Source organism: Callospermophilus lateralis, chromosome 14, assembly GCF_048772815.1.
Source record: "Callospermophilus lateralis isolate mCalLat2 chromosome 14, mCalLat2.hap1, whole genome shotgun sequence".
NCBI lineage: Eukaryota > Metazoa > Chordata > Mammalia > Rodentia > Sciuridae > Callospermophilus > Callospermophilus lateralis.
The window spans coordinates 49,533,696-49,559,307 of record NC_135318.1 but is presented as its reverse complement, the minus strand read 5'-3'; the positions used below and the strand labels follow the sequence as shown (position 1 = coordinate 49,559,307).

Here is a 25,612-nt window from a genome sequence, read left to right as displayed (position 1 = left end):
AGCCTGTAACATCCCATGCTCTTATATAGTCATGTCAAAATGAATCCAGTGTTGTTATAACTAACAAGACCCAATTAAAATATATATATATATAAAAGATGCACTTAAAAAAAAAATCCTATGGGATGGGTTGTAGCTAAGTAGTAGAGCACTTGCCTAGCATGTGTGAGGCACTGGGTTCAATCCTCAGCACCACATAGAAAATACACAGATAAAATAAAGGTATTGTGGTCATCTACAACTAAGATTTTTTTTTTTTTAAATCCCTAGCTTATCACATACACAATATAAACTTAAATCTAATTACGCTTTTTTTTTTTTTTTTCTTTTTTGAGAGAACAGACAGATGTGTTAAATCATGTTAGGAGACTCCAAGATGTATAGATTAAGGCATAATTCTATGCTGGGGAATAGTGCAGTGGTGGAGTAACTAACTGATATTTTAGTATTTATCAAGGGACTGGGTTGTGGGTCAGAGCTACAGTTTTTGCTTAGCATATCCAAGACTGTGATGTTATATATTCCCAAAATAAAAATTTCAAGGTTCACATTCCATAAGACGAGTCTTTCTCATTTTGGGGAATACACCCAGGAACTCAACATCTACCATGCAGTTAGTTACTCCACCACTGCACTACTCCCCAGCATAGAATTATGCCTTAATCTATACATCTTGGAGTCTCTAACATGATTTAACACATCTGTTTATTCAAATGTTGATGTTCCTACACATTAGAGACAAAAGAGACAATAATCGAGCTCAGTCATAGAATGTTTAAGGCAAAGAGAATTTTATCTGTATTTTTTCACCCAGTATGTGGTAATGGGAGTAGCATGTTTTCTGCTTTAATAAAGGGAAAAATGTGGTAAATATTAATCTCTGATTTTTAGTATACTGCATTAAATTCTTTGAAGATTTTACTTGTGTTTGACAAATGAGATGAAGTTCACATTTATTATTTTAGATACTGAAACAAGAATGGCCCAAGCATTGGCCCACTTTTATCAGTGACATTGTTGGAGCAAGTAGAACCAGTGAAAGTCTTTGTCAGAATAATATGGTGATTCTAAAACTCTTAAGTGAAGAAGTGTTTGATTTCTCTAGTGGACAGATAACGCAAGTGAAAGCAAAGCATTTAAAAGACAGGCAAGTAATACTTTTTCTATGGATTTTCTAAAATTATATCACCAGGTTTGGAGAAAACTGTGATCTGCAAAGTGTTTTATTACTTGAGGTAGTTTCATAATATAAATTTGAACTGGTCCTAAAGTGGGTATGTTGTAAAATTGACTCATTGAACAGTATGTGAAGTGTTAACAGATGTTGTCCTCCTTTAAGACCCATTTTATGTGATAACTATTCAATCATAAATTCTCAATAAATGATTTATGTCTACTGTCAACTGAATACTTAACTGTTCCTGCTTCTGTGAGTTCCATTTAAAACAGTAGGAACACATCAACTTGCCTTTAGGATAAGTTATAGATATAGCATATTCTTTCCATTTAGTACTTAAAATTTGTTCTTACTACAAAGAATGCGTCAGCAAAATAAGTGTTTAAGTCACTAGCGTCTTTAATTACCACATTGCTAAACATGTTTCAGTGTTTTCATTGCTATGAAAAAATTGTGATCCTTCTTGATTCTCTTCCTCCCCCCCTTTTTAGCATGTGCAATGAGTTCTCCCAGATATTTCAGCTGTGTCAGTTTGTGATGGTAAGTGCTTTTAATTTGATTTTTTTTAAAAAATGAATTATGATAGGAAAATAATTACTTACAGAACTGGTTTTGTTACAGGAAAATTCTCAAAATGCTCCACTTGTACATGCAACCTTGGAAACCTTGCTGAGATTTCTGAACTGGATTCCACTGGGATATATTTTTGAAACAAAATTGATCAGCACCTTAATTTATAAGGTACAGTGAATGAATACATTTAAGTTAAATTTTGTCTAAGTAATCACATATATCATTATTTTCTTTTTTTTTTTTTCAAATATTTATTTTTTAGTTTTAGGTGAACACAGTATCTTTATTTTACATTTACGTGGCGCTGAGGATACTAGGCGAGCAAGCACTCTACCACTGAGCCACAACCCCAGCCCCTATGTCATTCTTTTCTTTCTTTTAAAACCCTAACCATCAAACTTATTTGAGGGGCTGGGGATGTGGCTCAAGCGGTAGTGCGCTCACCTGGCATGCGTGCGGCCCGGGTTCGATCCTCAGCACCACAAACAAACAAAGATGTTGTGTCCGCCAAATACTAAAAAATAAATATTAAAATTCTCTCTCCCTCTCTCTCACTCTTTCTTTTTTTTTTTTTTTTTTTTTTTTTTTTTTTTTTTTTTTTTTTTTTTTTTTAAGAGTAGCCCCAATAGCAGGTTGCCACTCCAATTTATTTTATTCTTTTTATCTTTATTTTATTTTTATGTGGTGCTGAGAATTGAACCCAGTGCCTCATGCATAGTAGGCAAGTGCTCTACCTCTGAGCCACAACCCCAGCCCATCACTCTTTCTTTAAAAAAAAAAAAACAAAACTTATTTGAGAAGGAAAGGAACTGCTTAAGATTTGGGTATAGTTGCACATGTGTTTGGTTTCATCAATTCAACAGGCTGAGGCAGGAGCATCACAAGTTTGAGGCCAGGCTCAGCAACTTAGTGAGATCCTGTCTTAAAATTAAAAAAATAAATAAAAGGAGCATATCAGACTTAAAATCCAGTGATTTTGTCAATTATCCACGGAATTTTTTTGTTAATTTATTATGTTATCACTGTGTGTGTGTGTGTACACATAGGGGATTGAACTTAGGGGCACTCAACCACTAAAGATATAAGTCACAGAAAAGTGATATTTCAATGAGATGAAGAGTATATTTTACCTGAAATTTTTACATGAGTCATGTGTAATTCTGTTTTACATTTATTTCTATATCGTTAAACACTGTTAACCTAAGAGTGATGTGTTATATGTGATGAATACTATATTTTATCGGACCTCATAAAAGCAAACTATTGTATCTTATTTGAAATTTGTAGGTTAGGGTATATCCTTTTTTTTAGGCTTCTAGTGCTTGCTAAAAATGGTGTGCCGTGTATACCTTCTCAACAATAGAAGATAAAACATTTTCTTATACCTTTACTAAATTACCTAGTTACATGTTGACCATCACCTAAAATGCTAAGAAATCCAAAGTGCTGGGTCCTATTTAACTACATAGGAAAGATGTCTGTAAATGTCATATAACAGGTCCTGAAAAGTTTCTAAGCAAATTGTTTTTCAGATGTCTAAGGTCACATCAAAAAGAAAATACAGGGTACTCTTAAGCATTTGTTGTATATTGGGCGGATAGTGAAATTTATTTAAAATATGTATGCAAGGGGCTGGGGTTGGTGGCAAAATAGTAGAGTGCTCACCTAGCATGCATGAGGCACACTGGGTTCAATCCTCAGCACTACATAAATGTAAAATAAAGATATTGTGTCCACTTAAAAGCAAAAAAATTTAAAAAATAAATATGCAAACTTGCCTAGCATGTGCATGACTCCGGGTTTGATCCACAGCACAGCCAAAAAATCAGTGAGTTATAAGGAGGATAATAAAAAATGTGACCACACTATGTGCCTGAGAAGTTGAATAACTTCAATTTCTATACTTTCTCAGAAGATGACTCTGTGATGTAGGAAATACATATGAAGGTGTTTCACGGGGGTGAGGAGTGTGTCTGTGTATGTTGCACGCACACATGCACTTACAAAACAATACTTTAATCCATTTACCTGTTTTTGCTTGTATTGTGTTCCTTATTGTTAGCATCCACCTTAAGTGTTTTAGTGCTGTTTAATTTTATGCTTCTCCTTCTTTTGAACTAGTTCCTGAATGTTCCAATGTTTAGAAATGTCTCTCTGAAGTGCCTCACTGAGATTGCTGGTGTGAGTGTAAGCCAATATGAGGAGCAATTTGTAACGCTATTTACACTGACCATGATGCAGCTAAAACAGGTAATGCACCACTGTCTGAAAAATAGACTGAACAATTTTAGTATCTTGGAAAACATCTTAGAGTTCTGTGTATATATCAGCTATCATGACTTCGTATGTATAAAATATATTGTTATCCCAAATGCTAAGCGATTTATAGTTTCTCAGCAATAGAATATAAAAAATATTTTATATACCTTTACTAATCCTGGTTATGTTGACCATCACATGAAAGCCTAAGAAATGAAGTTCTTGGTTCTATCTTAACTACAGGTGAAATATGTTTGTGTAAAATCAGTAGTCAGGTAGCCAGTCAGCCAGTCAGTCATATACTGTATTACTGATTGTGATCCAAATGGATTATTTTTCTTTGAGAAAAATCAAGATCTAGGTTATCAAAGGAATGGCAGACCTAGGCATTCACTGTATGTTTTGATATTAGCAAGTGGGTGTCAGAATCTTAGAACTCTAATCTCTTTTGTTGTTCTGTAAATTGTATATTGATAGTCTATTTTTCAACTTTCAGATGCTTCCTTTAAATACTAACATTCGACTTGCATACTCAAATGGAAAAGATGATGAGCAGAACTTTATTCAAAATCTCAGTTTATTTCTTTGCACCTTTCTTAAGGAACATGGTCAACTTATAGAAAAAAGATTAAATCTCAGGGAAACACTCATGGAGGTAGGCTTTATGGAACCTTGGTTCCTGAAGTTCTCTACATAATACAAACAACTTTTAAAAATATGTGCCTTTCTTCTAAAATGTATGTACCTTTTGAAATTTCTTCTTATCTGTTACTTTATCTCCTCATAGTAAATGTTCTCAATTCTGAATTTGTTATGAGGCATTATTCTTTACATCTTTACTTTGTGTTCTACATAAAACTAGAACTAAAAATCAAACATTGCTTCTAAGATCAGAAGTCAAAAAACTTTTTAAGTAATTGAGGCGACTGATACAACAAAAGTTTGGACTAAGTGGTTAGAGTGTTTGCTAATCGTGTATAAGACCCAGGGTTCAATCCCCATCATTGCCCTCCTCCACACACACACAATTTAATAAAGTTGTACAATTCTATGGCAATTCTATGTACAGTTCTATGGTAGTATATTCAAAATGTTGTGAATCCTGAACATTGTTTAGTTTCAGGATATATTCCTTATCTCCAAATGAGACCCTCTTAACAATCATTACTCTGTATTCTGGCAATTGCTTCATAACTTTCTGTCTCTGTGGATTTACCATAGTCTGGTTATTTCATATGTGAATCTCACATGTGGCTTCTTTCATTTTAGAATCATATTTTAAAGATTCCTGTAAACTTTACCTTCCTTCATTCTTCATAATTGAATATTATTCCATTGTATGAGTATACTAAGTTTTGTTTTATCTATCCAGTTTTGATGGACATTGGACTTATTTCTACCTTTTGGTTATTGATTCCAAAGACATTTTTAAAAGGCTTGAGTAAGCTGTATAATGATTAACAACTATTAAAGACATTTTAAAGTATTACAGGGCATGTCTGAAGCAGCATTATTTGCTTCAGAGATGTTATTTAGTTTGATGTTTAATAAAATCTGAGTTGTGCTTTAAAGATTATGGAGATAGGTTAGTAATGTTTAAGAATTTATTAACTGTGTTGGTCTTACATGTAGGCCCTTCACTATATGTTGTTGGTATCTGAAGTGGAAGAAACCGAAATATTTAAGATTTGTCTCGAGTACTGGAATCATTTGGCAGCTGAACTCTATAGAGAAAGTCCATTTTCTGCATCTGCTTCTCCGTTACTATCTGGAAGTCAACATTTTGATGTTCCTCCCAGAAGACAGCTATATTTGCCCGTGTTATCAAAGGTAACATTAAAGTGATTGGGCGAGTGCTCTTTTCCTTTACTGTAATTTCAAAGACTTCATGGAAATAGTTTGATAAATCTATTTAATGAGCCAGTTACAAAAAGAAAGAATCTTAACTTCTCAATGAATGTTGAAAGCTAAAGTAGGACAAGGATTGACAGCTTGCAGTTCTAAGCCACGCCCCATGGCAAAGCTTTGTAATAGGTAGGTAAAGGCAGGAGGATCCCAAATTTGATGCCAGACTTGGCAGTTTAAGATACCCTGTCTTATTGTTTTTAAAAATGATTATTTTAAGTTCTGTTGATGTAGCTTGGTAATGCTCTCTGAGGCGCAATCCCAAGTAGGGGTTGGGTGGAGGATGTAGTTCTCAAAAGCATGGTCCTTCCAATAGCATTAGCATCATCTATGAATTTATTAATACTGATTCATTACCTACTACCATTCTAGTGAATGAGAACAAGAAACAAGAAGTTTGATTATTTTGAGTTCTTTTAAAACACATGGTTAAATAAGGTTTTGAAAACCATTATTGTAAGGGCTGTGGTGGTGTAGTGTTAGCTCACTGGTAGAGCATTTGCCTAGTATGTGTGAGGCACTGGGTTTGATCCTTAGCACCACACGAAGAAATACATTGACGATATTTTAGAAAGATCCATTGTAGAGGTGCATTTTATATATTTTCTTAGTTTTTTAATTTTTTTTTTTCTGGTACAGTCCATGCTTGAAGTTTCTACATTTTAAGTTGATTTCAAATGTCTAATTTTTCTTGATTGGTTTATTATTCAATAGGTTCGTTTATTGATGGTTAGTCGTATGGCTAAACCAGAGGAAGTATTGGTTGTAGAAAATGATCAGGGAGAAGTTGTGAGAGAATTCATGAAGGATACAGATTCCATAAATTTGTATAAGAATATGAGAGAAACATTAGGTAAGTTACCATTAGTTTCATCATTAGTATTGTGAATGTATTTTTTTTTTTGCAGTTTTTTTTTTCATCTTTCATACATTTGATTCAAATGAGTTATGCTTTTCCATTTTTACCCCAAATACAAATTGCAGAATCACATCAGTTACACATTCACGATGTTTACATAATGCCATATTAGTGACTGTTGTATTCTGCTGTCTTTCCTATCCCCTACTATCCCCCCTCCTCTCCCCTCCCATCTTCCCTCTCTACCTCATCTGTTGTTGTTCCGTTCTCTCCCGTGAATGTATTCTTGGGTGGAGAAAAAAGTGCTGTACTTTCTGAATCTTTCAGTAGGTATCTTTATTAATGTACTATTACTAATGAAAATCCTTTGGTTTGTGGAGTTTTCCTCTTTAAACATTTGGAACTTTTTCTTCTTTGTAGTTTATCTTACTCATCTGGATTATGTAGATACAGAAAGAATAATGACTGAGAAACTTCACAATCAAGTGAATGGTACAGAGTGGTCATGGAAAAATTTGAATACATTGTGTTGGGCAATAGGCTCCATTAGCGGAGCAATGCATGAAGAGGATGAGAAACGATTTCTTGTTACTGTTATAAAGGTATGTGGCAGACATTCATGAAGTAGAATCATTTGATGGGAATATTTTGTTTTGGTAAATGACTAAATTGGTCTTATTTTACAGGATCTATTAGGATTATGTGAACAGAAAAGAGGCAAAGATAATAAAGCTATTATTGCATCAAATATCATGTATATAGTAGGTCAATATCCAAGGTTTTTGAGAGCTCACTGGAAATTTTTGAAGACAGTCGTCAACAAGCTGTTTGAATTCATGCATGGTAAATCCATTCAGCTTTTCATGTGTTTGATTTAGGTTTTACTTTTGTTGACCAAAATAGATGAATGTTTTTGTCTTATTAGAGACCCATGATGGAGTCCAGGACATGGCTTGTGACACTTTCATAAAAATAGCTCAGAAATGCCGCAGACATTTTGTTCAGGTTCAAGTTGGAGAAGTAATGCCATTTATTGATGAAATTCTGAACAACATTAACACTATAATTTGTGATCTTCAGCCTCAACAGGTATGTAATGGGCAAATGAACATGTTATTTTTATAAAGTAAGCACTATATATTCATCCCAACCTACTAATGGTTTTAGAAGGAGTGCCATTGTTGAATTCATTTCTAATGTTTTTGTGGTTAAATTTTCACAGGCAGATACATAAACAACAGATTATTAGGCTTTGGCATACATAATATAATCTGTTTCAGTACATTTGTAAATGCTTTGTATGTGGTTTTCCTCAGTGTGCTAAATAAGAATGTGAAAGTAAAACATATTTGCTTTTTAAAATAGGTTCATACGTTTTATGAAGCTGTGGGATACATGATTGGTGCACAAACAGACCAAACAGTTCAAGAGCATTTGATAGAAAAATATATGTTGCTCCCTAATCAGGTGTGGGATAGTATAATCCAGCAAGCAACCAAAGTAAGTTTTTGTTTATTTTTCTGGAAGTTCAAGTGGAATTGAAGATGACTAATATTTGTATTATCCTGTTTTGATTACAAGATGAGAAGATTAACTAATAAATACTTTTGGGGGACTAGGGATTAAAGGTAGTGCCTATGGATATAAAGAGCACACCCTGCCAATTAGCTATGCCTCCATCCCCAGTAATGAAGACTTCTGGGTTTTTTTTCAAGTTGTTGTTTCATATCAGAAATAATAAATAGGATGGTGCTTTTTCATAAGGGAAGTATTGTGGGTGTCTGTGTTTTAAATCTTAATAATTACAATGACAATTCTTCTTTCCACCTACTCCAGAATGTGGATATACTGAAAGATCCTGAAACAGTCAAGCAGCTTGGTAGCATATTAAAAACAAATGTGAGAGCCTGCAAAGCTGTTGGACATCCCTTTGTAATTCAGCTTGGAAGAATTTATTTAGATATGCTTAATGTATATAAGTGCCTCAGTGAAAATATTTCTGCAGCTATCCAGGCTAATGGTAGGTAACTCTGAATTATTACAGAATGATAAGAATGCTATGTAACAAGTCACTGCTTTAGGTTAAACTTTATTATTTCTCACAGACCTGTATCAATTTTCTGAAGTCCTAGATGACCCTAGACATTTTCTAAAGAATTGTATGGCCTTTCCTCTGGGGGTATAGCTTAATGCTTGTACCCACTTGCCATGCACAAGGTAATCCCCTGTTCCCTTCCCCCATTCTCAGCCATGAACCTTGTCTTAAAAGTTTATTTTCCAGTAAACTCTGTACTTTTGGCTTAAAATTTTTATGTTAAACAGAAAGTAATGGCATTGCAGAAACTCCTAATTATTAATTTCAGGTTAGATTCTAATTGATCCTATTTTTTAGGCGAGATGGTTACAAAGCAACCACTGATTAGAAGTATGAGAACAGTAAAAAGGGAAACCTTAAAGTTAATATCTGGTTGGGTGAGCCGATCCAATGATCCACAGATGGTAAGTAAAACTTGTTTTGATGGCTTTTATGTTACAATACTATGCTCTACCGCCCCCCAAATCTGTTCATCAGTAAGAGAAAGTATGAAAGAGTGGTGATAATAAAATAACTGAGAATGGGTTATTGTTTGGTTCCCATGGACAGGGGAGGTTTGATTAATGAAGCTTGGGAGTAGTTTTTGTGTTCCCCGTGATGGAGCAATTTATATAGCTGCATAACTACCATTTGTTTGTAATTGAGTATACACATCAAAGATTTAATCTCATGTGATATCCAGGAACTGAAATAGCTTTGAGAAATTAAAACTGGCCTGATATGCCTCAACTTGTTAATATGTGAATTATTCTTAGATATTGTTATGTGTTTTTCTTCATTTGAGCCTTGCGTAATTACCAAAACATCCTATCCCGTTACAGTTACTATTTCAATGGTGGTTAACAAAAAGTGTGCTGTATACTTTAATACTTTGGAAATTTCATATTGTTCTTTATGAGGATTTATTTTTCAAGAAACTTACTTGAAACAATTCTTAAGGTTGTTAATAAAAATTGAAATGTGTATTGTGTGATCAAAACTGTATTAAGTGCTGAGGATGTTTAGCTCAGTGTTAAACAAATTGTCTAGCATAGGCAAGCCCTTGGCCTTAGGTAGTGTCACCAACAACAGAAGATGGCAGGCAAAAAATGAGTTCAAAGACATTTTGAAGATGCTAATTTATAGTAGGTTGGGCAAATTTCAGGAGCACCGATGAGAATGATGTTATGTAATACTGTGAGTTAAACCCTGGCAGGGCCTGGCATGGCCTAGGCAGCCAGTTACTTTATCACTGAACTTGGAACCCTACCTTTTTTTGAGATGGGGTTTGCTAGGTTGTCCAGGCTGCCACATCCAGCAAATTTTAACAGACTCATATTGTGTATTGTAGGACATTAATAATAGTCCTTTAGTCCTTTTGGGGGGTTGGGGGATAACCCGGGATTGAACCCAAAGGTGCTCAACCACTGAACCCCATCTCCAGCTAAGTAGTCCTTAGGACATAACCGCTGAGGCTGGCTTGGAGTTCATGATTCTTCTGCCTCACCCTGGGTTAAGCCACTGGGATTACAAGTGTTCACCAACCACTGTCTCCAGTTTACTAATAGTCTTCTTAAATGAAATATGACTTATTTATTTTATGTGACATACAGAATGTATTGTGTGTGTGTGTGTGTGTGGTTGTGGTTGTGGTTGTGGTGCTGGGGATTGAACCCAGGGCCTTCTGCATGTTAGACAAACACTCTACCAACTGAACTATATCCCCAGCCCCCAGAATCTATTTTTTACAAAAAGAAAAGTTAATGGTTTTGGCACAGTTATAGGATTTTTTTTTTTTTTTTAAGGTATTGGTATTAATCCAGGGGCATTTAGCCACTGAGCTACATCCCCAGCCTTTTTTTTTTTAAATTTTTTTAATATTTATTTTTTATTAGTTATTGGCGAACATAACATCTTTGTTTGTATGTGGTGCTGAGGATCGAACCCAGGCCGCACGCATGCCAGGCGAGCGCGCTACCGCTTCAGCCACATCCCCAGCCCACCAGCCTTTTTTTGTTATTTAATTTTGAGATAGGGTCTTGCTGTGTTGCTCAGGGCCTCACTCAGTTGCTGAGGCTGACTGAACTTTCAACTTCCTTGCCTCAGCCTCCTGAGCTACTAGAATTCCAGGTGTGCATCACTACACCCAACTCCAGTTCTTTTTCTAAGAATGTATGGTTTTTATCTTTTGTTTTTTTTAAAATACTTATTAATTTGCATATATTGATGTGTCTTCTAGAGGTCTAGTATGATTCTTGGAGCTTGCAGATATTAATCCATTTAAGAAACAGGTAAATTAGACACTCTGATTTTTAATGTACTTATATATTATTCCTAGAATCCTGGTCCTGTCCTAACTCGGAGCCAGTAACTAAATTTTTCTGCATCACTTTTCTTATTATAAAATAGACTTGAACCATACTGTGTCTAAGAGCCTTTCCAGTTTTAATTTTTATTTTTCTGGTCTCCTGCTAAAAACAAAAGGGAATTAGAAGTATAGCCTAGTAGTAGAACATTTATGTAGCATGATGCCTAAGGCTCTGGGTTCAATACCCTGTACCCCCACCCCCACCCCCACCCCAGTTTACCAGAATGAAAAGAAACTTTTTTTTTTTAGAGTAGAAAAACTTATAAAAACACAGGGTTTCCATTTTCAGCAGATAATCAACCTAAGTCTTAAAAAACTGTTTATAATAATAAGTACCTAGATTAAAACTTGGAAGTTTTTTTCCCCCCTCAACAGGTAGCTGAAAATTTTGTTCCTCCTCTGTTGGATGCAGTTCTCATTGATTACCAGAGAAATGTCCCAGCGGCTAGAGAACCGGAAGTGCTTAGTACCATGGCCATTATTGTCAACAAGTTAGGGGGACATATAACAGCTGAGATACCTCAAATATTTGATGCTGTTTTTGAATGCACGTTGAATATGATAAATAAGGTATGTGATTTATATTTTAATTAGACAATTGGAAATACTGGAATATTTGCTCAATTCTTGAATATGTAAGTGGTATTTCTGAGGGTAGCATCATTTTCAGGACTCAAAATTAAACATTTTAACGTCTAGGTCAGGGTTATGCTGCTGTTGTTGTTTTGTTTAATGTATACAAAATCTTGATAACAACCAAGGATAGGTCTGGGGAGGTAGCTCAGTGGTACAGCTCTTAACTAACATGCATGTGGAAAGAAGTGGGTAAGGGCTGGGCCTGTAGCTTAGTGATTTAGCACATGTGAGGCACTGGGTTTGATTCTCAGCACCACATAAAAACAAATAAAATTATGTCTGTGTACAGCCTATATATATGATAACACCTAGGAATTAATGACGAAAACTCAAGGAATGTCTGATATTCTTTTAAGAAGGTTATTAACCCTGAAAGAAAAGTTGGATGTCCTGTTTCAGATTCCCAAATTATTAGGATTACAGTTGTGTGCCATCGTGCCCAACCAAATTACACGGGCTTTGATGAATTTGCTGTATGAGTATGTGGTCCTTCTAAGTTCATTAAATCTACTTCATGTGTGTGGTAGGCATAGTTTCACCACCCTTGAATGGTGGGTTCTATTTGCTTTGGATTTACCATTGTGAGGCATTTTTTCTTATGGGATCCGTTGATAACTCAGCAGTTATATTGAAGTAAGCCTTTCCCTTTCCCTCCAGTCTCACATAAATAAAGCATTAAAATGTTAACTTTGTTCCCATCCCTTATTTTTAGGACTTTGAAGAATATCCTGAACACAGAACGAACTTTTTCTTACTTCTTCAGGCTGTAAATTCTCATTGTTTCCCAGCCTTCCTAGCTATTCCACCAACACAGTTTAAACTTGTTTTGGATTCCATTATTTGGGCTTTCAAACACACGATGAGGAATGTTGCAGATACAGGTAAATACACAGAAAAAGTATACTTAGATTCCATTCAAATTCTGTACAGAAGATTCCCCTTCATCCACTGTTTCAGTGCTTGAGGTTTTCCTGAAATCAACCAAGATCCTAAAATATTAAATGGAAATTTTTCAGAAATAAATTCATTAGTTTTAATGAATAGTTTTAATTTTGTAGCATAGTGAAATCTTCTGAGCTGCCTGGAATAGTTCATCCCTTTAGCATATGCATACTCCATATTAACTGCCAAAAGTGTCTGATAATATGTCATTAATCTCTTACTCTGCCTGGTTTATAAATTAAATTTAGATATGTGTAGGAGAGAACATAATGTATACAGTGTTCAGTATTTTCTTGGTGTCAGGTTCCCACTGTGGTCCTTGAAACATCATCTCCTATGACAAGGGAGATTGTCTGATAAAATATAGTTAATAGTTGTAAATAGGTTAGTATCACTTCATTTGTCTTGATTTTATTTTTGTCTTTTTTATTATTATATTTTACATGACAGAGGAGTGCACTACAACTCATGTTATACATATAGAGCGTATTTTTTCATTTCTCTGGCTATACAGAAAGTGTATTCACACCAATTCATGTCTTCTTAACATGTCCTTTTGGATAATGATGTTCATCACATTCCACCATGGTTTCTAATGCCCTTCCCCTCCTACCCCTCTGCCCTATGTGTGGGTGTCTAAAAGTAGTTTAATCAACTATTGTAAAGCTTAAGTCCCTAGGCAAAATTGAGTTGTGCCAAGAAGGGCCTAGGTATGGGTAGGGAGAACATCACTTAAACTTAATTCCATATCCTCAGTAGTGGTTTTTTCCTTTTCTCATATATGCTTTTTCTCTATGACACTTAGGATCAGCTAGGGCAAGTGAAAGAATATTCTGGCATTGTAGGTTTTTATTTGTTTTAAAATAGTAATTTCATGTAACGTAAATTCCACCTAACTTTGCTACCTGTTTTAGGCAGTATATGTGTATTCAGCTGAGCTTTCAGAAGCAGTAAGAACGTTAGGGGTGGTCTTACTTAGTCTCAAAAGTAAGCCAGCTTTCAATGTAGTTGTACTCCATTGCTGGTTCACAATTAAATTGAAGTACACAATTTTTAGTCCTCAATAGAAGAGGGGAGAATAAACTTGGAATGAATGTTTATTGGTTGGTAATGATTTTACATTGATCTTTCTCTTTCAGGCTTACAGATACTTTTTACACTCTTACAAAATGTTGCACAAGAAGAAGCTGCAGCTCAGAGTTTCTATCAAACTTATTTTTGTGATATTCTGCAGCATATCTTTTCTGTTGTGACAGACACCTCACATACTGCTGGTAGGAATTTAAACTTGTTAAAATGTTAAGTGTTCTACTTGTTAAATTTCATCTGAGTTAATGATTTCCTTCTCATCAACAGGTTTAACAATGCATGCATCAATTCTTGCATATATGTTTAATTTGGTTGAAGAAGGAAAAATCAGTACACCACTAAATCCTGGAAATCCTGTTAACAACCAAATGTTTATTCAGGAATATGTGGCTAATCTCCTTAAGTCTGCATTCCCTCATCTACAAGAGTAAATTATTTTTATAAATACTACATTGTTTGAGTTTTAAAATCATTTTGGTGGGATATTGGGGATTACAACTTAGAGCTGAGGTTGTAACTCAGTAGTAGAGTGCTTACCTACAATGTGCATGGCCATGGGTTCAATCCCAGTAAATAATTTTAAGAGTAATTTTGTAAACTTTAATGCTTGGGGGTTTGGGGTTTTTGTTGTTGCTTATTTGTTCTAATATTATTTAATGATTTAATGCTCTTTTTTTGTTTGTTTTTTGTAGTGCTCAAGTAAAGCTATTTGTGACGGGGCTTTTCAGCTTAAATCAGGATATTCCTGCTTTCAAGGAACATCTAAGGGATTTCTTAGTACAGATAAAGGTATGTAATTATTTGCAGTTAATATTATATAATATATTTGCAGTAAATATTAATGCTTAGTGCAATTAATTGTATCAGAATTAGTAACTTAATTCACAATGTGTAAAACAGGTGTGCTTTTTAAAAATGTACTATTGGGGCAGGGTAGTCCCCAGCAGCTTGGTAGTAGTAGGCTAAGGCAGGAGGATCGAGATTTCAAAGCAACAGTGAGGCACTAAGCAACTCAGACCCTAACTCTAAATAAAATACAAAGTCGGGCTGCGGATGGACGCAGTGGTTAAGCACCCCTGGGTTCAAACCCTAGTACCAAAGAAAGTCGGTATCATAGGATGTTCAGTATTTTTTCTTCAAAATGCATTTATTGTGTTGGAGGTTCTATCTTTTTTATCCCTCACTCCACAGTCAGGATTCTTATTATCTTCCACCTCAGTCTCTTTAATGGCTCAAACTGTAAGGAAGTACCCTCTTTCCTGACTCAATTAGTTTTGTTGCTGTAGAGAGTGTACAGAATGTGATAATTACCTGAAGCCCAGTTGTGGAACCCAAGAATATAAACAAACTTGGTTTTATCACTATCATTAACCTTAGGAGAAACGCCTTTCTTAATATTGTTGCATCTGAAGAATATTTAATATTTGGGATCATGCTGTATCTACCTTGTAACCTCTTTATTTCCAACAACATTGGGTTTAATTCAGTTATATAGTATTGTATTAATATACTAGACCTTAAAACCCAGTTAATGTTTCTACTTTTTTTCACAGGAATTTGCAGGTGAAGACACATCTGATCTGTTTTTGGAAGAAAGAGAAACAGCCCTTCGACAGGCCCAGGAAGAGAAACATAAACTTCAAATGTCTGTCCCTGGCATCCTTAATCCACATGAAATTCCAGAAGAAATGTGTGATTAAAATCTGAAGATATGCTAGGTTTTTTCCTCTTCAACTCTTGTTGGCAGACAAGAATAGTATCTGGATATTTGTCGACCAAAATGATGCCAATTTGTAAATTAAAATGTCACCTAGTGGCCCTTTTTCTTATGTGTTTTTTGTATAAGAAATTTTCTGTGAAATATCCTTCCATTGTTTAAGCTTTTGTTTTGGTCATCTTTATTTAGTTTGCATGAAGTTGAAAATTAAGGCATTTTTAAAAAATTTTACTTCATGCCCATTTTGTGGCAGGGCTTGGGGGGAAGATAAAAATTCAATTTGAACATAAACTTGTAAATTCTAATGCAAAATTATACAATTTTTCTTGTAAACAATACCAATTTTAATTAGGGAGCATTTTCTTTTAGCCTGTATTTCAGTCTAGAAGAAAAGGTAATGAGTAAAACAAATTGCGTTGTTAAAAGGATTATAGTGCTGCATTGTCTGAAGTTAGCACCTCTTGGACTGAATCGTCTGTCTAGACTACATGTATTACAAGTCTGTATGGCAAGTTTGCAGCAAGATCATGTGCATATCATCCCATTGTAAAGCAACTTCAAAAAATATGGGAACACAGTTAGTTATTTTTACACAGTTCTTTTTGTTTTTGTGTGTGTGTGCTGTCGCTTGTCGACAACAGCTTTTTGTTTTCCTCAATGAGGAGTGTTGCTCATTTGTGAGCCTTCATTAACTCAAAGTGAAATGGTTAAAAATATTTATCCTGTTAGAATAGTCTGCATCTTTTTAACAACTCATTAAAAAAACAAAACAGAACTCTGGCTTTTGAGATGACTTATACTAATTTACATTGTTTACCAAGCTGTAGTGCTTTAAGAACACTACTTAAAAAAAGCAAAATAAACTTGGTTTACATTTATTTTCCCTTTATTGACTCAAAATTATTCTTGTATTAATTGATGTGGTTTTAAGATTTCTAAGGTTTAGTCTTGAGGGCTGGGGTTGTGGCTCAGTGGTAGAATGCTTGCCTAGCATGTGTGGGGCCCTGGGTTCAATCCTTGGCACCACATGAAGATAAATATTGTGTCCATCTACAACTAAAAAATAAAAAATAAAAGGGTAAGTCTTGAGCCTTTCAAATGGTGGGAGAGGTAGGAGCAGTGGCTCATGTTTATAATCCTAGTAATATGGATTCTGTCTTTTTTTTTTTTTTAAGAGGGAGAGAGAAAGAATTTTTAATATTTATTTTTTAGTTATCAGCGGACACAACATCTTTGTTTGTATGTGGTGCTGAGGATCGAACCTGGGCCACATGCATGCCAGGCGAGCGCGCTACCGCCTGAGCCACATCCCCAGCCCTGGATTCTGTCTTAAAAAGGACCAGGGATGCTGGGCTTGGTGGTGCACACCTGTAATCCCAGCAGTTTGGGAGGCTAAGGCAGGATCACGAATTCAAAACCAGCCTTAGCAAAAGTGAGGCATTAAGCAACTCAGATCCTGTCTCTAAATAATTCAGGATAGGGCTGGGGATGGGTCAGTGCTCAGTAAAGTTCAATCCTCAGTAAAACCCCCATCCCAACAAAAAGGGGGGACCAGGCAGGAATGTAGTTCAGTGATAATCATCTCCAGGTTCAATTCCTAATACCCAAGAAATGGGGTGGGAGATTATTATAACGTCAAGCCAACTTCGAATTAGGTTTAATTTTTTTTTTTTTAATTCTTGTTATAAACAGTGGTGTTTCCGTTGGTATCTCAGATTGGTGGTGCGGGCATGAAGCCCTGTTCTTGTGAGGTTTACACAAGTGTGAATCATTTTGAGCCTTCGAGTTCAAGACCAATCTAGGCAACAGACCTGTTTTAAAACTATTATTTATTTATTTGCTATTATCAACACACTTTGAAGAATACTAAAGATAGTGTGTTCTCTTTCTCAGGTGCTTAAAATGGTAAAGGCAGTCAAAGTCATCTTAGATTTTTTTACTTTGATTTTTAAGGTACTCTGGGTTGGACCTAGGGGTGTTGAACCATATAACTCTATGTCCTGCCTCAGGCTCCCAAGTCACTGGGATTACAGGTATGCTCCACCATCACATCCATCCAAATAATAAACAGGGTTATTGGTGTAGATGGAGCATATTTATCTGGGTTTCATACTCCAAACCTCAAAGAAAAAAAAAATGGGGGTCAGGAGTTGAATTTGGTGTGCATAATGGTTATCTTCCACGAAAGTGGTCAGCTGAGTGGTGGTGTTTTTGTTGTTTTGGCATTTTATTGGTGCCCTACCAAAATTTCCTCAGCCCTTTTTGTTTTTTTGAGACAGGGTCTCATAAGCTTCTGAGGACCTCACTAAATCACTGAGGCTGGCCTTGAATTTGTGATCCTTTTTTTTTTTTTTAAAGAGAGAGTGGGACAGAGAGAGAATTTTTCAATATTTATTTTCTAGTTTTCGGCGGACACAACATCTTTGTATGTGTATGTGGTGCTGAGGATCGAGCCCGGGCCGCATGCATGCCAGACGAGCGCGCTACCGCTAGAGCCACATCCCCAGCCCAATTTGTGATCCTTCTGTCTCAGCCTGGCGCATCTCTGGGATTTTAGGTCTGCACCACTCTGTCTGGCTGAATTCATTCATTGTGAAGCCATGTCAGGATGAGGAAAGTTTTGTGGAAACTTTCAGTCAGGGAAGTTTTGACTGGTTTTGGTTTTGTTTAGAAGCCTCCCAAAATTTATGAAGCTGGTGGTGTAGAGAGTACCTGACTAGCTTATCTAAAGGCTATAGAAAGGAGGAATATATATAGTTATTAGTTTGTAAATAGTACCTGACTAGCTTATCTAAAGGCTTTAGAAGGGAAAAATATATATAGTTATTAATTTGTAAATAGTACTTGTGTACTTGTCCCCATTTATTCCATTTGTACTTTGTGGGATACATCCTCAGTAAGCGTAGAAAACTAGCAAAAAAATCCATAATATATACTTAGATTTCCCCAGTTAGGGAAATGTCACTTGTTGCTTCTTTTCCAAATGGAAAATATGCTTTGCATTTGTAGTCATTTGTCTTAGTTAACATCTTCTCTCTCCATACAGTTTGCATCTGGTTAGTTATTTTTCAGATTTATTTTTGGGTAACCACTGAACCACATTCCCAGCCCTTTTTATTTTTTATGTTGAAACAGGGTCTCACTATTTTGCCTAGGGCTTAGTGGCTTTGAACTTGAGATCCTAACCTCTGCCTCTCCATGTTGCTGGGATTTCATGCCCAGCTCAGATCTGTTTTTAAAAACAGTATCTGGGATTGGGGTTGTGGCTCAGCAGTAGAGGACATGTGAGGCCCTGGGTTTGATCCTCAGCACCACATAAAAATAAATAAATAAAATAAAGTTGTTGTGTCCAACTACAACTAAAAAGTAAATATAAAAAAGAAAAAAAAAATAGTATCTAAAGCCAGCCTTCAATGAAATTAAATTCCAGCAACCCAAGTTGCTGAAGCAGAGGATTGAAAATTTGAGGCCAGCTTTTTACCCTCTTAGTTTCAGGGGAAAAAAGGAAAAGAAATTGTAAACTCAGTGAAAAAGTGTCCCCCTGGTTTCAATTCCCATTACCACAAAAAAACAAACTATGTACTGCTGCTTGCAGTGGCTCATGCCTGTTATCCTAGCAATTTGGGAGGCTGAGACAGGAGGATTGGAAGTTCAAAGCCAGCCTCAGCAAGTTAGTGAGACCCTTTCTCAAAAAGGGCTGAGGAGGTGGTTCAATGGTAAAGCACCTCTGGGTTCAACCTCTGGTACCAAAAAAAAAAAAAAAAGTTTTTTTTAATTGGTCTTCCATTAAGGAAAAAAATAAAATATGTTAAAGGAACTAGAATTCTCCAGAGTTGGACAAAAGACATGAAAATAAAGAACAGGCAGCTGACTCCATAAAGAGTAAAATAAGTTTTTCATTAAGACTCAAGTGCTGAAAATGCCCATGAAATTGTGTGGCAGTGGGCTGGAGATACAGCTCAATTGGTAGAGTGCTTGCCTCACATGCACAAGGCCCTGGGTTCAATCCCCAGCACCATCCAAAAAAAAAAAAAAAAAATTGTGTGGCAATTTATTATTCAACCACCGTTTTATTATTCAAGTCACCATCTACAATGCCTAGAATAAATGACGGCTGGAATTGTGGTTCAGTGGTACAGTGCTTGCCTTGCGTGTGTGGGGCACTCGGTTCAATCCTCAGCACCACATAAATAAAGGTATCGTGTGCATGTACAACTACATTTTTTTTTTTAATTTAATAAATGAAACTTAAAAACCTAAAGCCTAGGAAAAATTAGAGATTGAGGAAAGAGCCTAAGAGTTGGGAAAGTTCATATGCGGACCTGTCATTTGGTTGCAAGGGAGGTTGTTTGAGAAAATGGGTATCTAAAATTCCAATTATTTCCTTTATCCATTTTTTGCGGGGTAGGTAGTTACTGGGGATTGAACTCAAGGGCACTTGACCACTGAGTAACATCCTGAGTCCTTTTTGTATTTTATTTAGAGATGGGGTCTCTCTGAGTTGCTTCGTGCCTCACTGTTGCTGAAGCTGGCTTTTGAACCCAGCCTCCTGAGCTGCTGGGATTACAGGCATATACCACTGGGCCCAGCTCCTTTATCCATTTAATATTATTTATTTATTTATTTATTTTAGTTTTAATATTTATTTTTTAGTATTCGGCGGACACAACATCTTTGTATGTGGTGCTGAGGATCGAACCCGGGCCGCACGCATGCCAGGCGAGCTCGCTACCGCTTGAGCCACATCCCCAGCCCCTCCTTTGTCCATTTAAAAAAACAAAAATAAAATCTGGGGCTGGGGATATGGCTCAAGTAGTAGCACACTCGCCTGGCATGCATGAGGCACTGGGTTCGATCCTAAGCACCACATAAAAATAAAATAAAGATATTGTGTCCACCTAAAGCTAAAAAATATTTTTTAAAAATCCGTTTTAGTTGTAGATGGACACAATACCTTTATTTGTTTATATATTTTTTAATATGGTGCCAAGGATCAAACCCAGTGCGCCTCACGCACGCTAGGCAAGCGCTTTACCACCGAGCCACAACCCTAGCCCTCCTTTATTCACTTAAAAAAAAAAAAATTAGTTTTAGGTGGACACAATGTATTTTTAGGTGGTGCTGAGAATCGAACCCAGGGCCTCACACACGCTAGGCAAGCGCGCTACCACTTGAGCCACAGCCCCTATCCACTTTTTTAAAAAAATATATTTTTTAACATATTGTTTAGTTGTTAATGGATGTTTATTTTATTTATTTATGTGGTACTGAGAATCTAACAGTGCCTCACACATGCTAGGCAAGCTTTCTACCACTGAGCCACAACCCCAGCCCCTTCTTTATCCATTCTTAATTGGGATAATGCCCAAACTGTATCAATGCTCTCATGTCTTAGGATACCTAGGAAACATCTTTTTCCTAAAGTGCTTACCAAACAAGGCCTTTTTTCCCCCGACATTGGAATGGTAGCAGTTGTTCTACTCTCAAAATCTTCCCTTTTGCAGGCTGAGTGGTAGAGTGCTTGTCTAGCATTAATTAATTAATGGATTCAATCCTCGGTACCACATAAAAACAAATAAAGGTATTCTGTCCATCTACAACTAAAAACATATAAATCTCCCTTTTTCCTCTCAAGTCTCTTCTATTAGCCCATTAGCACAACCAGATTTTATAGAAGCTGTGGCATATTTTGTATCTCAGTAACATATATGTGAGATATAGTCTGAACATTACTTTTCAGCCCTTGACCCCAAATAAACCCTACAAGCTGGGGATATAGCTCAGTTGGTAGAGTGCTTGCCTCTCATGCAGAAAGCCCTGGGTTCAATCCCCAGCAGCACAAAAAAATAAATAAATAAATAAAAATAACCCTACAATTACAACAGTAAAAACACACCAAAAACCCTCAGTCTCCCATACTTTGGGCTCAATATATTATAGAAAATCAGATTATTCAAATTGAGGAGGTCAGATTCATATAACTACTTAAAAGTAAACAATGGGCTGGGGTTGTAGCTCAGTGGTAAATCACTTGCCTAGTATGTGTGAGGCACTGGGTTCAATTCTTTTTTTTTTTTTTAAGAAAGAGGAGAGAGAATTTTAACATTTATTTTTCTTTGTTTTTTTTAAAGAGAGAGGGAGATTCAATATTTATTTTTCAGTTTTTGGCGTACACAACACCTTTGTTTGTATGTGGTGCTGAGGACCGAACCCGGGCTGCACGCATGCCAGGCGAGCGCGCTACCGCTTGAGCCACATCCCTAGCCCTAACATTTATTTTTCAGTTTTCGGTGGACACAACATCTTTGTTTGTATGTGGTGCTGAGGATAGAACCCAGGCCGCACGCATGCCAGGCAAGCACGCTACTGCTTGAGCCACATCCCCAGCCCTGGGTTCAATTCTTAACAGCACATAAAAATAAATAAAATAAAGGCATGCTGTTCATCTACCAAAAAAAAAAAAAAAAGTGAGATGACCATAACAATAATAATAATAATAAAAAAACTATTCTAAAATGTGCTTCACCATTTTAGGAATTATCCAGCTCATAGACACATGGTACCATTCCACAAGAAATCCTTTTGTTCCTGAGTCCACTCAAGTCTAGATTTTCATCTGGAAAATTTTTATAGTTAGAACTAATGTCCTGAACTTTGAAATTGACATACTTATCCTGTAGGTTGCTAAAGCATTACAGATTCACATTGTTTTATTTTGGTTTTTAAAGAGTCTTAAAACAGCCAGGTGAGGTATAATCCACAAGGCAGGAAGATTTGCAAGTTTGAAGCCAGCCTCAACAATCTAGCAAGGCCCTGAGCAATTTAGCAAGACCCTGTCTGTGAATGAATGAATGAATAAATAAATAAATAAAATGGGCTGGGGATGTGGCTCAGTAGTTAAAAGCCATAGGGTTAAATCCCTGGTCCCACACATTAAGTAAAATATAGGCAGTTACTGCCCTATAAGAAGAAATCTGCTTCTTGTGGTACTTGCAACTAGTTGATGAGTTGTGAAAATGCTATAATGTTAGTAATGGAACAACTACTATGTATTTGATCCACTTAAATAACACCCTGATAGATTTTAGTAGCCAGTTTCTCCGTAATACTTATTTATGGTCAGTAGTTGCTATAGTTTGGATTTGTGTGTATGTGTTTGGCACTGTGGATCAAACCCAGGATCTGGCACAGGCTATATCCGCAGCCTCTTAGTTTGGATATTCATCTCTAGTTCTTTTTGTTTTGAGGCTGGATCTCATTAAATTGCCAAGTTTAGCTTCAAAGTTGCAATCCTCCTGGGTTGGCCTCCCAAGTTACTAGAATTATAGGCATATTCCACTGTACCTATCTTAATTATTTATCTTTATATATATATATATATATATATATATATATATATATATATGTATATAATGGGGATTGAACCCAGGGGCACTTAATCACTGAGCCACTTCCTCCGACCCTTTTTTTAATTTGTTTTATTTTGACACAGGATCTCCCTAAATTCTTAGAGCCCAGCTTAATTACTGAGGTTGGTGTCAAATTTGTAATCCTCTTGCCTCCCAAATCACTGGGATTATAGGCATGTGCCACCATGTCTGGTTAATTTTGATTTGAACATCCTCCCATACTCTTTATTAAAGTCTTTTTTTTTTTTTAATACCATTTGGCCTATTCAGTTAGGGAGAGAATTTTTTATTTATTTTTGTGGTGCTGGGATATGAACCCAGGGCCTCATGAATGACAGGCAAGTAGCTTACCACTGAGCTACATCCTCAGTCCAGTGTGGTGAAATCTTGACCTCCATCCTGTGGTGCTACTGGGAGGTGATGGAACCTTTAAGAGGTGGGGCCTAGTGAAAGGAAGTTAGAGGCACAGGCTTCTTCCTCTTTCTGCTTCCCAGCTGCTGTAAATTGAACATGTTCCCTGTATCACAGACTTCAGTCATGATCTATTGTGCTGCCTCAGGCTCAAAGGCAACAGGGCCAAGAGACTACAGAATGAAACCTCTGAAGCCATCAGCCAAAAGAAACCTTATTGCCAAGCACAGTGGCACACTCCTGTAATCCCAGCAGCTCAGGAGGCTAAGATAGGAGGATCACTAGTTCAAAGCCAGCCTCAGCAATGGCAAAGCACTAAGCAATTCACTGAGACCCTGTCTCTAAATAAAATACAAAATAGGGCTGGGGATGTGGTTCAGTGGTTGAGTGCCCCTGAGTTCAATCCCAGTACCACCCCCAATGTGCCAACAAAACAAAAAAATACCCTCAAAGTTTTGATGAACATTCTTGTAACTAAATTGTAGCTTTCTAATTGTTCTTAGGTAAAATTACTAATCGTGGAATTTTATGCCAAAATATACATAAAAATAAAAGCTTTTTTTTGTACAGTGGTGCTTGCCTGTAATCCCAGTAACTCAGGAGGCTGAGACAGGAAGATTGCAAATTCAAGGCCAGCCTCAGCAGTTTAGTAAGGGCCTTTCTCAAAATTTAAAAATAAATAAATAAAAAGGACTGGGGATATAGATCAGTAGTAAAGTGCCCCTGGGTTCAATCTTTTTATTTTTTTGAGAGAGAGAGAGAGAGAGAGAGAGAGAGAGAGAGAGAGGGAATTTTTTAATACTTATTTTTTTCGTTTTCGGCAGACACAACATCTTTATTTGTATGTGGTGCTGAGGATCGAACCCAGGCCGCACGCATGCCAAGCGAGCGCGCTACCACTTGAGCCACATCCCCAACCCCCTGGGTTCAATCTTCAGTACCAAAAATCAATCAATAATTTAAAATGACAGAATAAATAAAATCTTTTAGTATATATTTTTTCAGAAAAATTTGACCAGTTTTTTATTCTCACCAATAATATGTTTAGGGTTATGATTTCCTTCTACCTTGACCCAAGTTGGGAATTATTAGAAATTTCCTTTAGGGGCTGGGGACGTGGCTCAAGCGGTAGCACGCTCGCCTGGCATGCGTGCAGCCCGGGTTCCATCCTCAGCACCACGTACAAAGAAAGATGTTGTGTCCGCCGAAAACTAAAAAATGAATATTAAAAAGTTCTCTCTCTCTCTCTCTCTTAAAAAAAAAAAAAGAAAGAAAGAAATTTCCTTTTAAGTTTGGTATGGTAGCATGCACCTAAAATCCCAGCTACTCCGGAGGAGGCTCAAGTGGAAGGATTGCTTGAGCCCAGGAATTGAACACCAGCCTGGACAACATACTATGATATCATACCATACATTTTCTGTTTTAATAGTTTAATACTGTAAACAGTCTTCAGTGTACTGTAATGAAGATTTAGTATTCATAATTCCTTTTCCATGGTACTAAATCCAAAAATATTTTGTAAATCTCATTTTAGTTAACTTCCCAGCAGCATTCAATACTTGTCATCTTCTTTTTTTGAGTTATTTCTCCTGGTTTAAATGGCATCAAAATCCTCCCAACTTGATATTTTTAAATTGGTTTGGGACCTCTTTTCTTCTATTTATTTTAAGTGTTAAAAGTAGTGGTGCTGGGGCTGGGGTTGTGTCTCAGTTGCAGAGCGCTTGCCTAGTATGTGTGAGGCACTGGGTTTTATCCTCAGCACTGCATACAAATAAATAAAAATAAAGGTCCATTGATACCTTAAAGAAAAAATAAAAGATCCTATTAAAAATAAAAAAAAAGTTGGAGCTGGGCTGGGGTTGTGGCTCAGTGGTAGAGTACTTCCCTAGCATGTGTGAGGCCCTGGATTCGAGTCTCAGCACCACATATAAATAAAATAAAGGTTCATTTACAACTAAAATAAATAAATAAATAAATAAATAAATATATATATATATATATATATATTAAAAAAAAGGGTGGTCCTGAACTGGGATTGTGGCTCAGGGATAGAGCACTTGCCTAACATGCATTGGGCACTGGGTTTTATCCTCAGCACCACGTAAAAATAAAGATATTGTGTCCACTTACAGCTAAAAAAAAAAAAAAAAGTGGTGGTGCTGGGGATCAGGGAACGGGGGATGTGCACTTGCC

At 36.3% G+C, this 25,612-nt stretch overlaps 1 protein-coding gene across 3 annotated transcripts in view; it reads left to right on the top strand.

The window, feature by feature from the left end:
- The window catches only part of Xpo1 (exportin 1), a 40,793-nt gene extending 24,316 nt beyond the window's left edge, over positions 1 to 16,477 (top strand). For all 3 annotated transcript variants that reach the window (XM_076834045.2, XM_076834046.2, XM_076834047.2), the window contains 19 exons: positions 966 to 1,147; positions 1,669 to 1,717; positions 1,799 to 1,918; positions 3,872 to 4,000; positions 4,506 to 4,664; positions 5,642 to 5,839; positions 6,629 to 6,767; positions 7,194 to 7,375; positions 7,460 to 7,616; positions 7,699 to 7,862; positions 8,139 to 8,273; positions 8,610 to 8,793; positions 9,166 to 9,272; positions 11,591 to 11,785; positions 12,564 to 12,732; positions 13,933 to 14,067; positions 14,150 to 14,309; positions 14,575 to 14,671; positions 15,436 to 16,477. In XM_076834045.2, coding sequence (XP_076690160.1) covers positions 966 to 1,147; positions 1,669 to 1,717; positions 1,799 to 1,918; positions 3,872 to 4,000; positions 4,506 to 4,664; positions 5,642 to 5,839; positions 6,629 to 6,767; positions 7,194 to 7,375; positions 7,460 to 7,616; positions 7,699 to 7,862; positions 8,139 to 8,273; positions 8,610 to 8,793; positions 9,166 to 9,272; positions 11,591 to 11,785; positions 12,564 to 12,732; positions 13,933 to 14,067; positions 14,150 to 14,309; positions 14,575 to 14,671; positions 15,436 to 15,582 — 2,808 coding nt within the window. In that variant the 3' untranslated portion in view covers positions 15,583 to 16,477. The remainder of the gene's footprint in view (positions 1 to 965; positions 1,148 to 1,668; positions 1,718 to 1,798; positions 1,919 to 3,871; positions 4,001 to 4,505; positions 4,665 to 5,641; positions 5,840 to 6,628; positions 6,768 to 7,193; positions 7,376 to 7,459; positions 7,617 to 7,698; positions 7,863 to 8,138; positions 8,274 to 8,609; positions 8,794 to 9,165; positions 9,273 to 11,590; positions 11,786 to 12,563; positions 12,733 to 13,932; positions 14,068 to 14,149; positions 14,310 to 14,574; positions 14,672 to 15,435) is intronic.
- Positions 16,478 to 25,612: the final 9,135 nt, after the last annotated feature.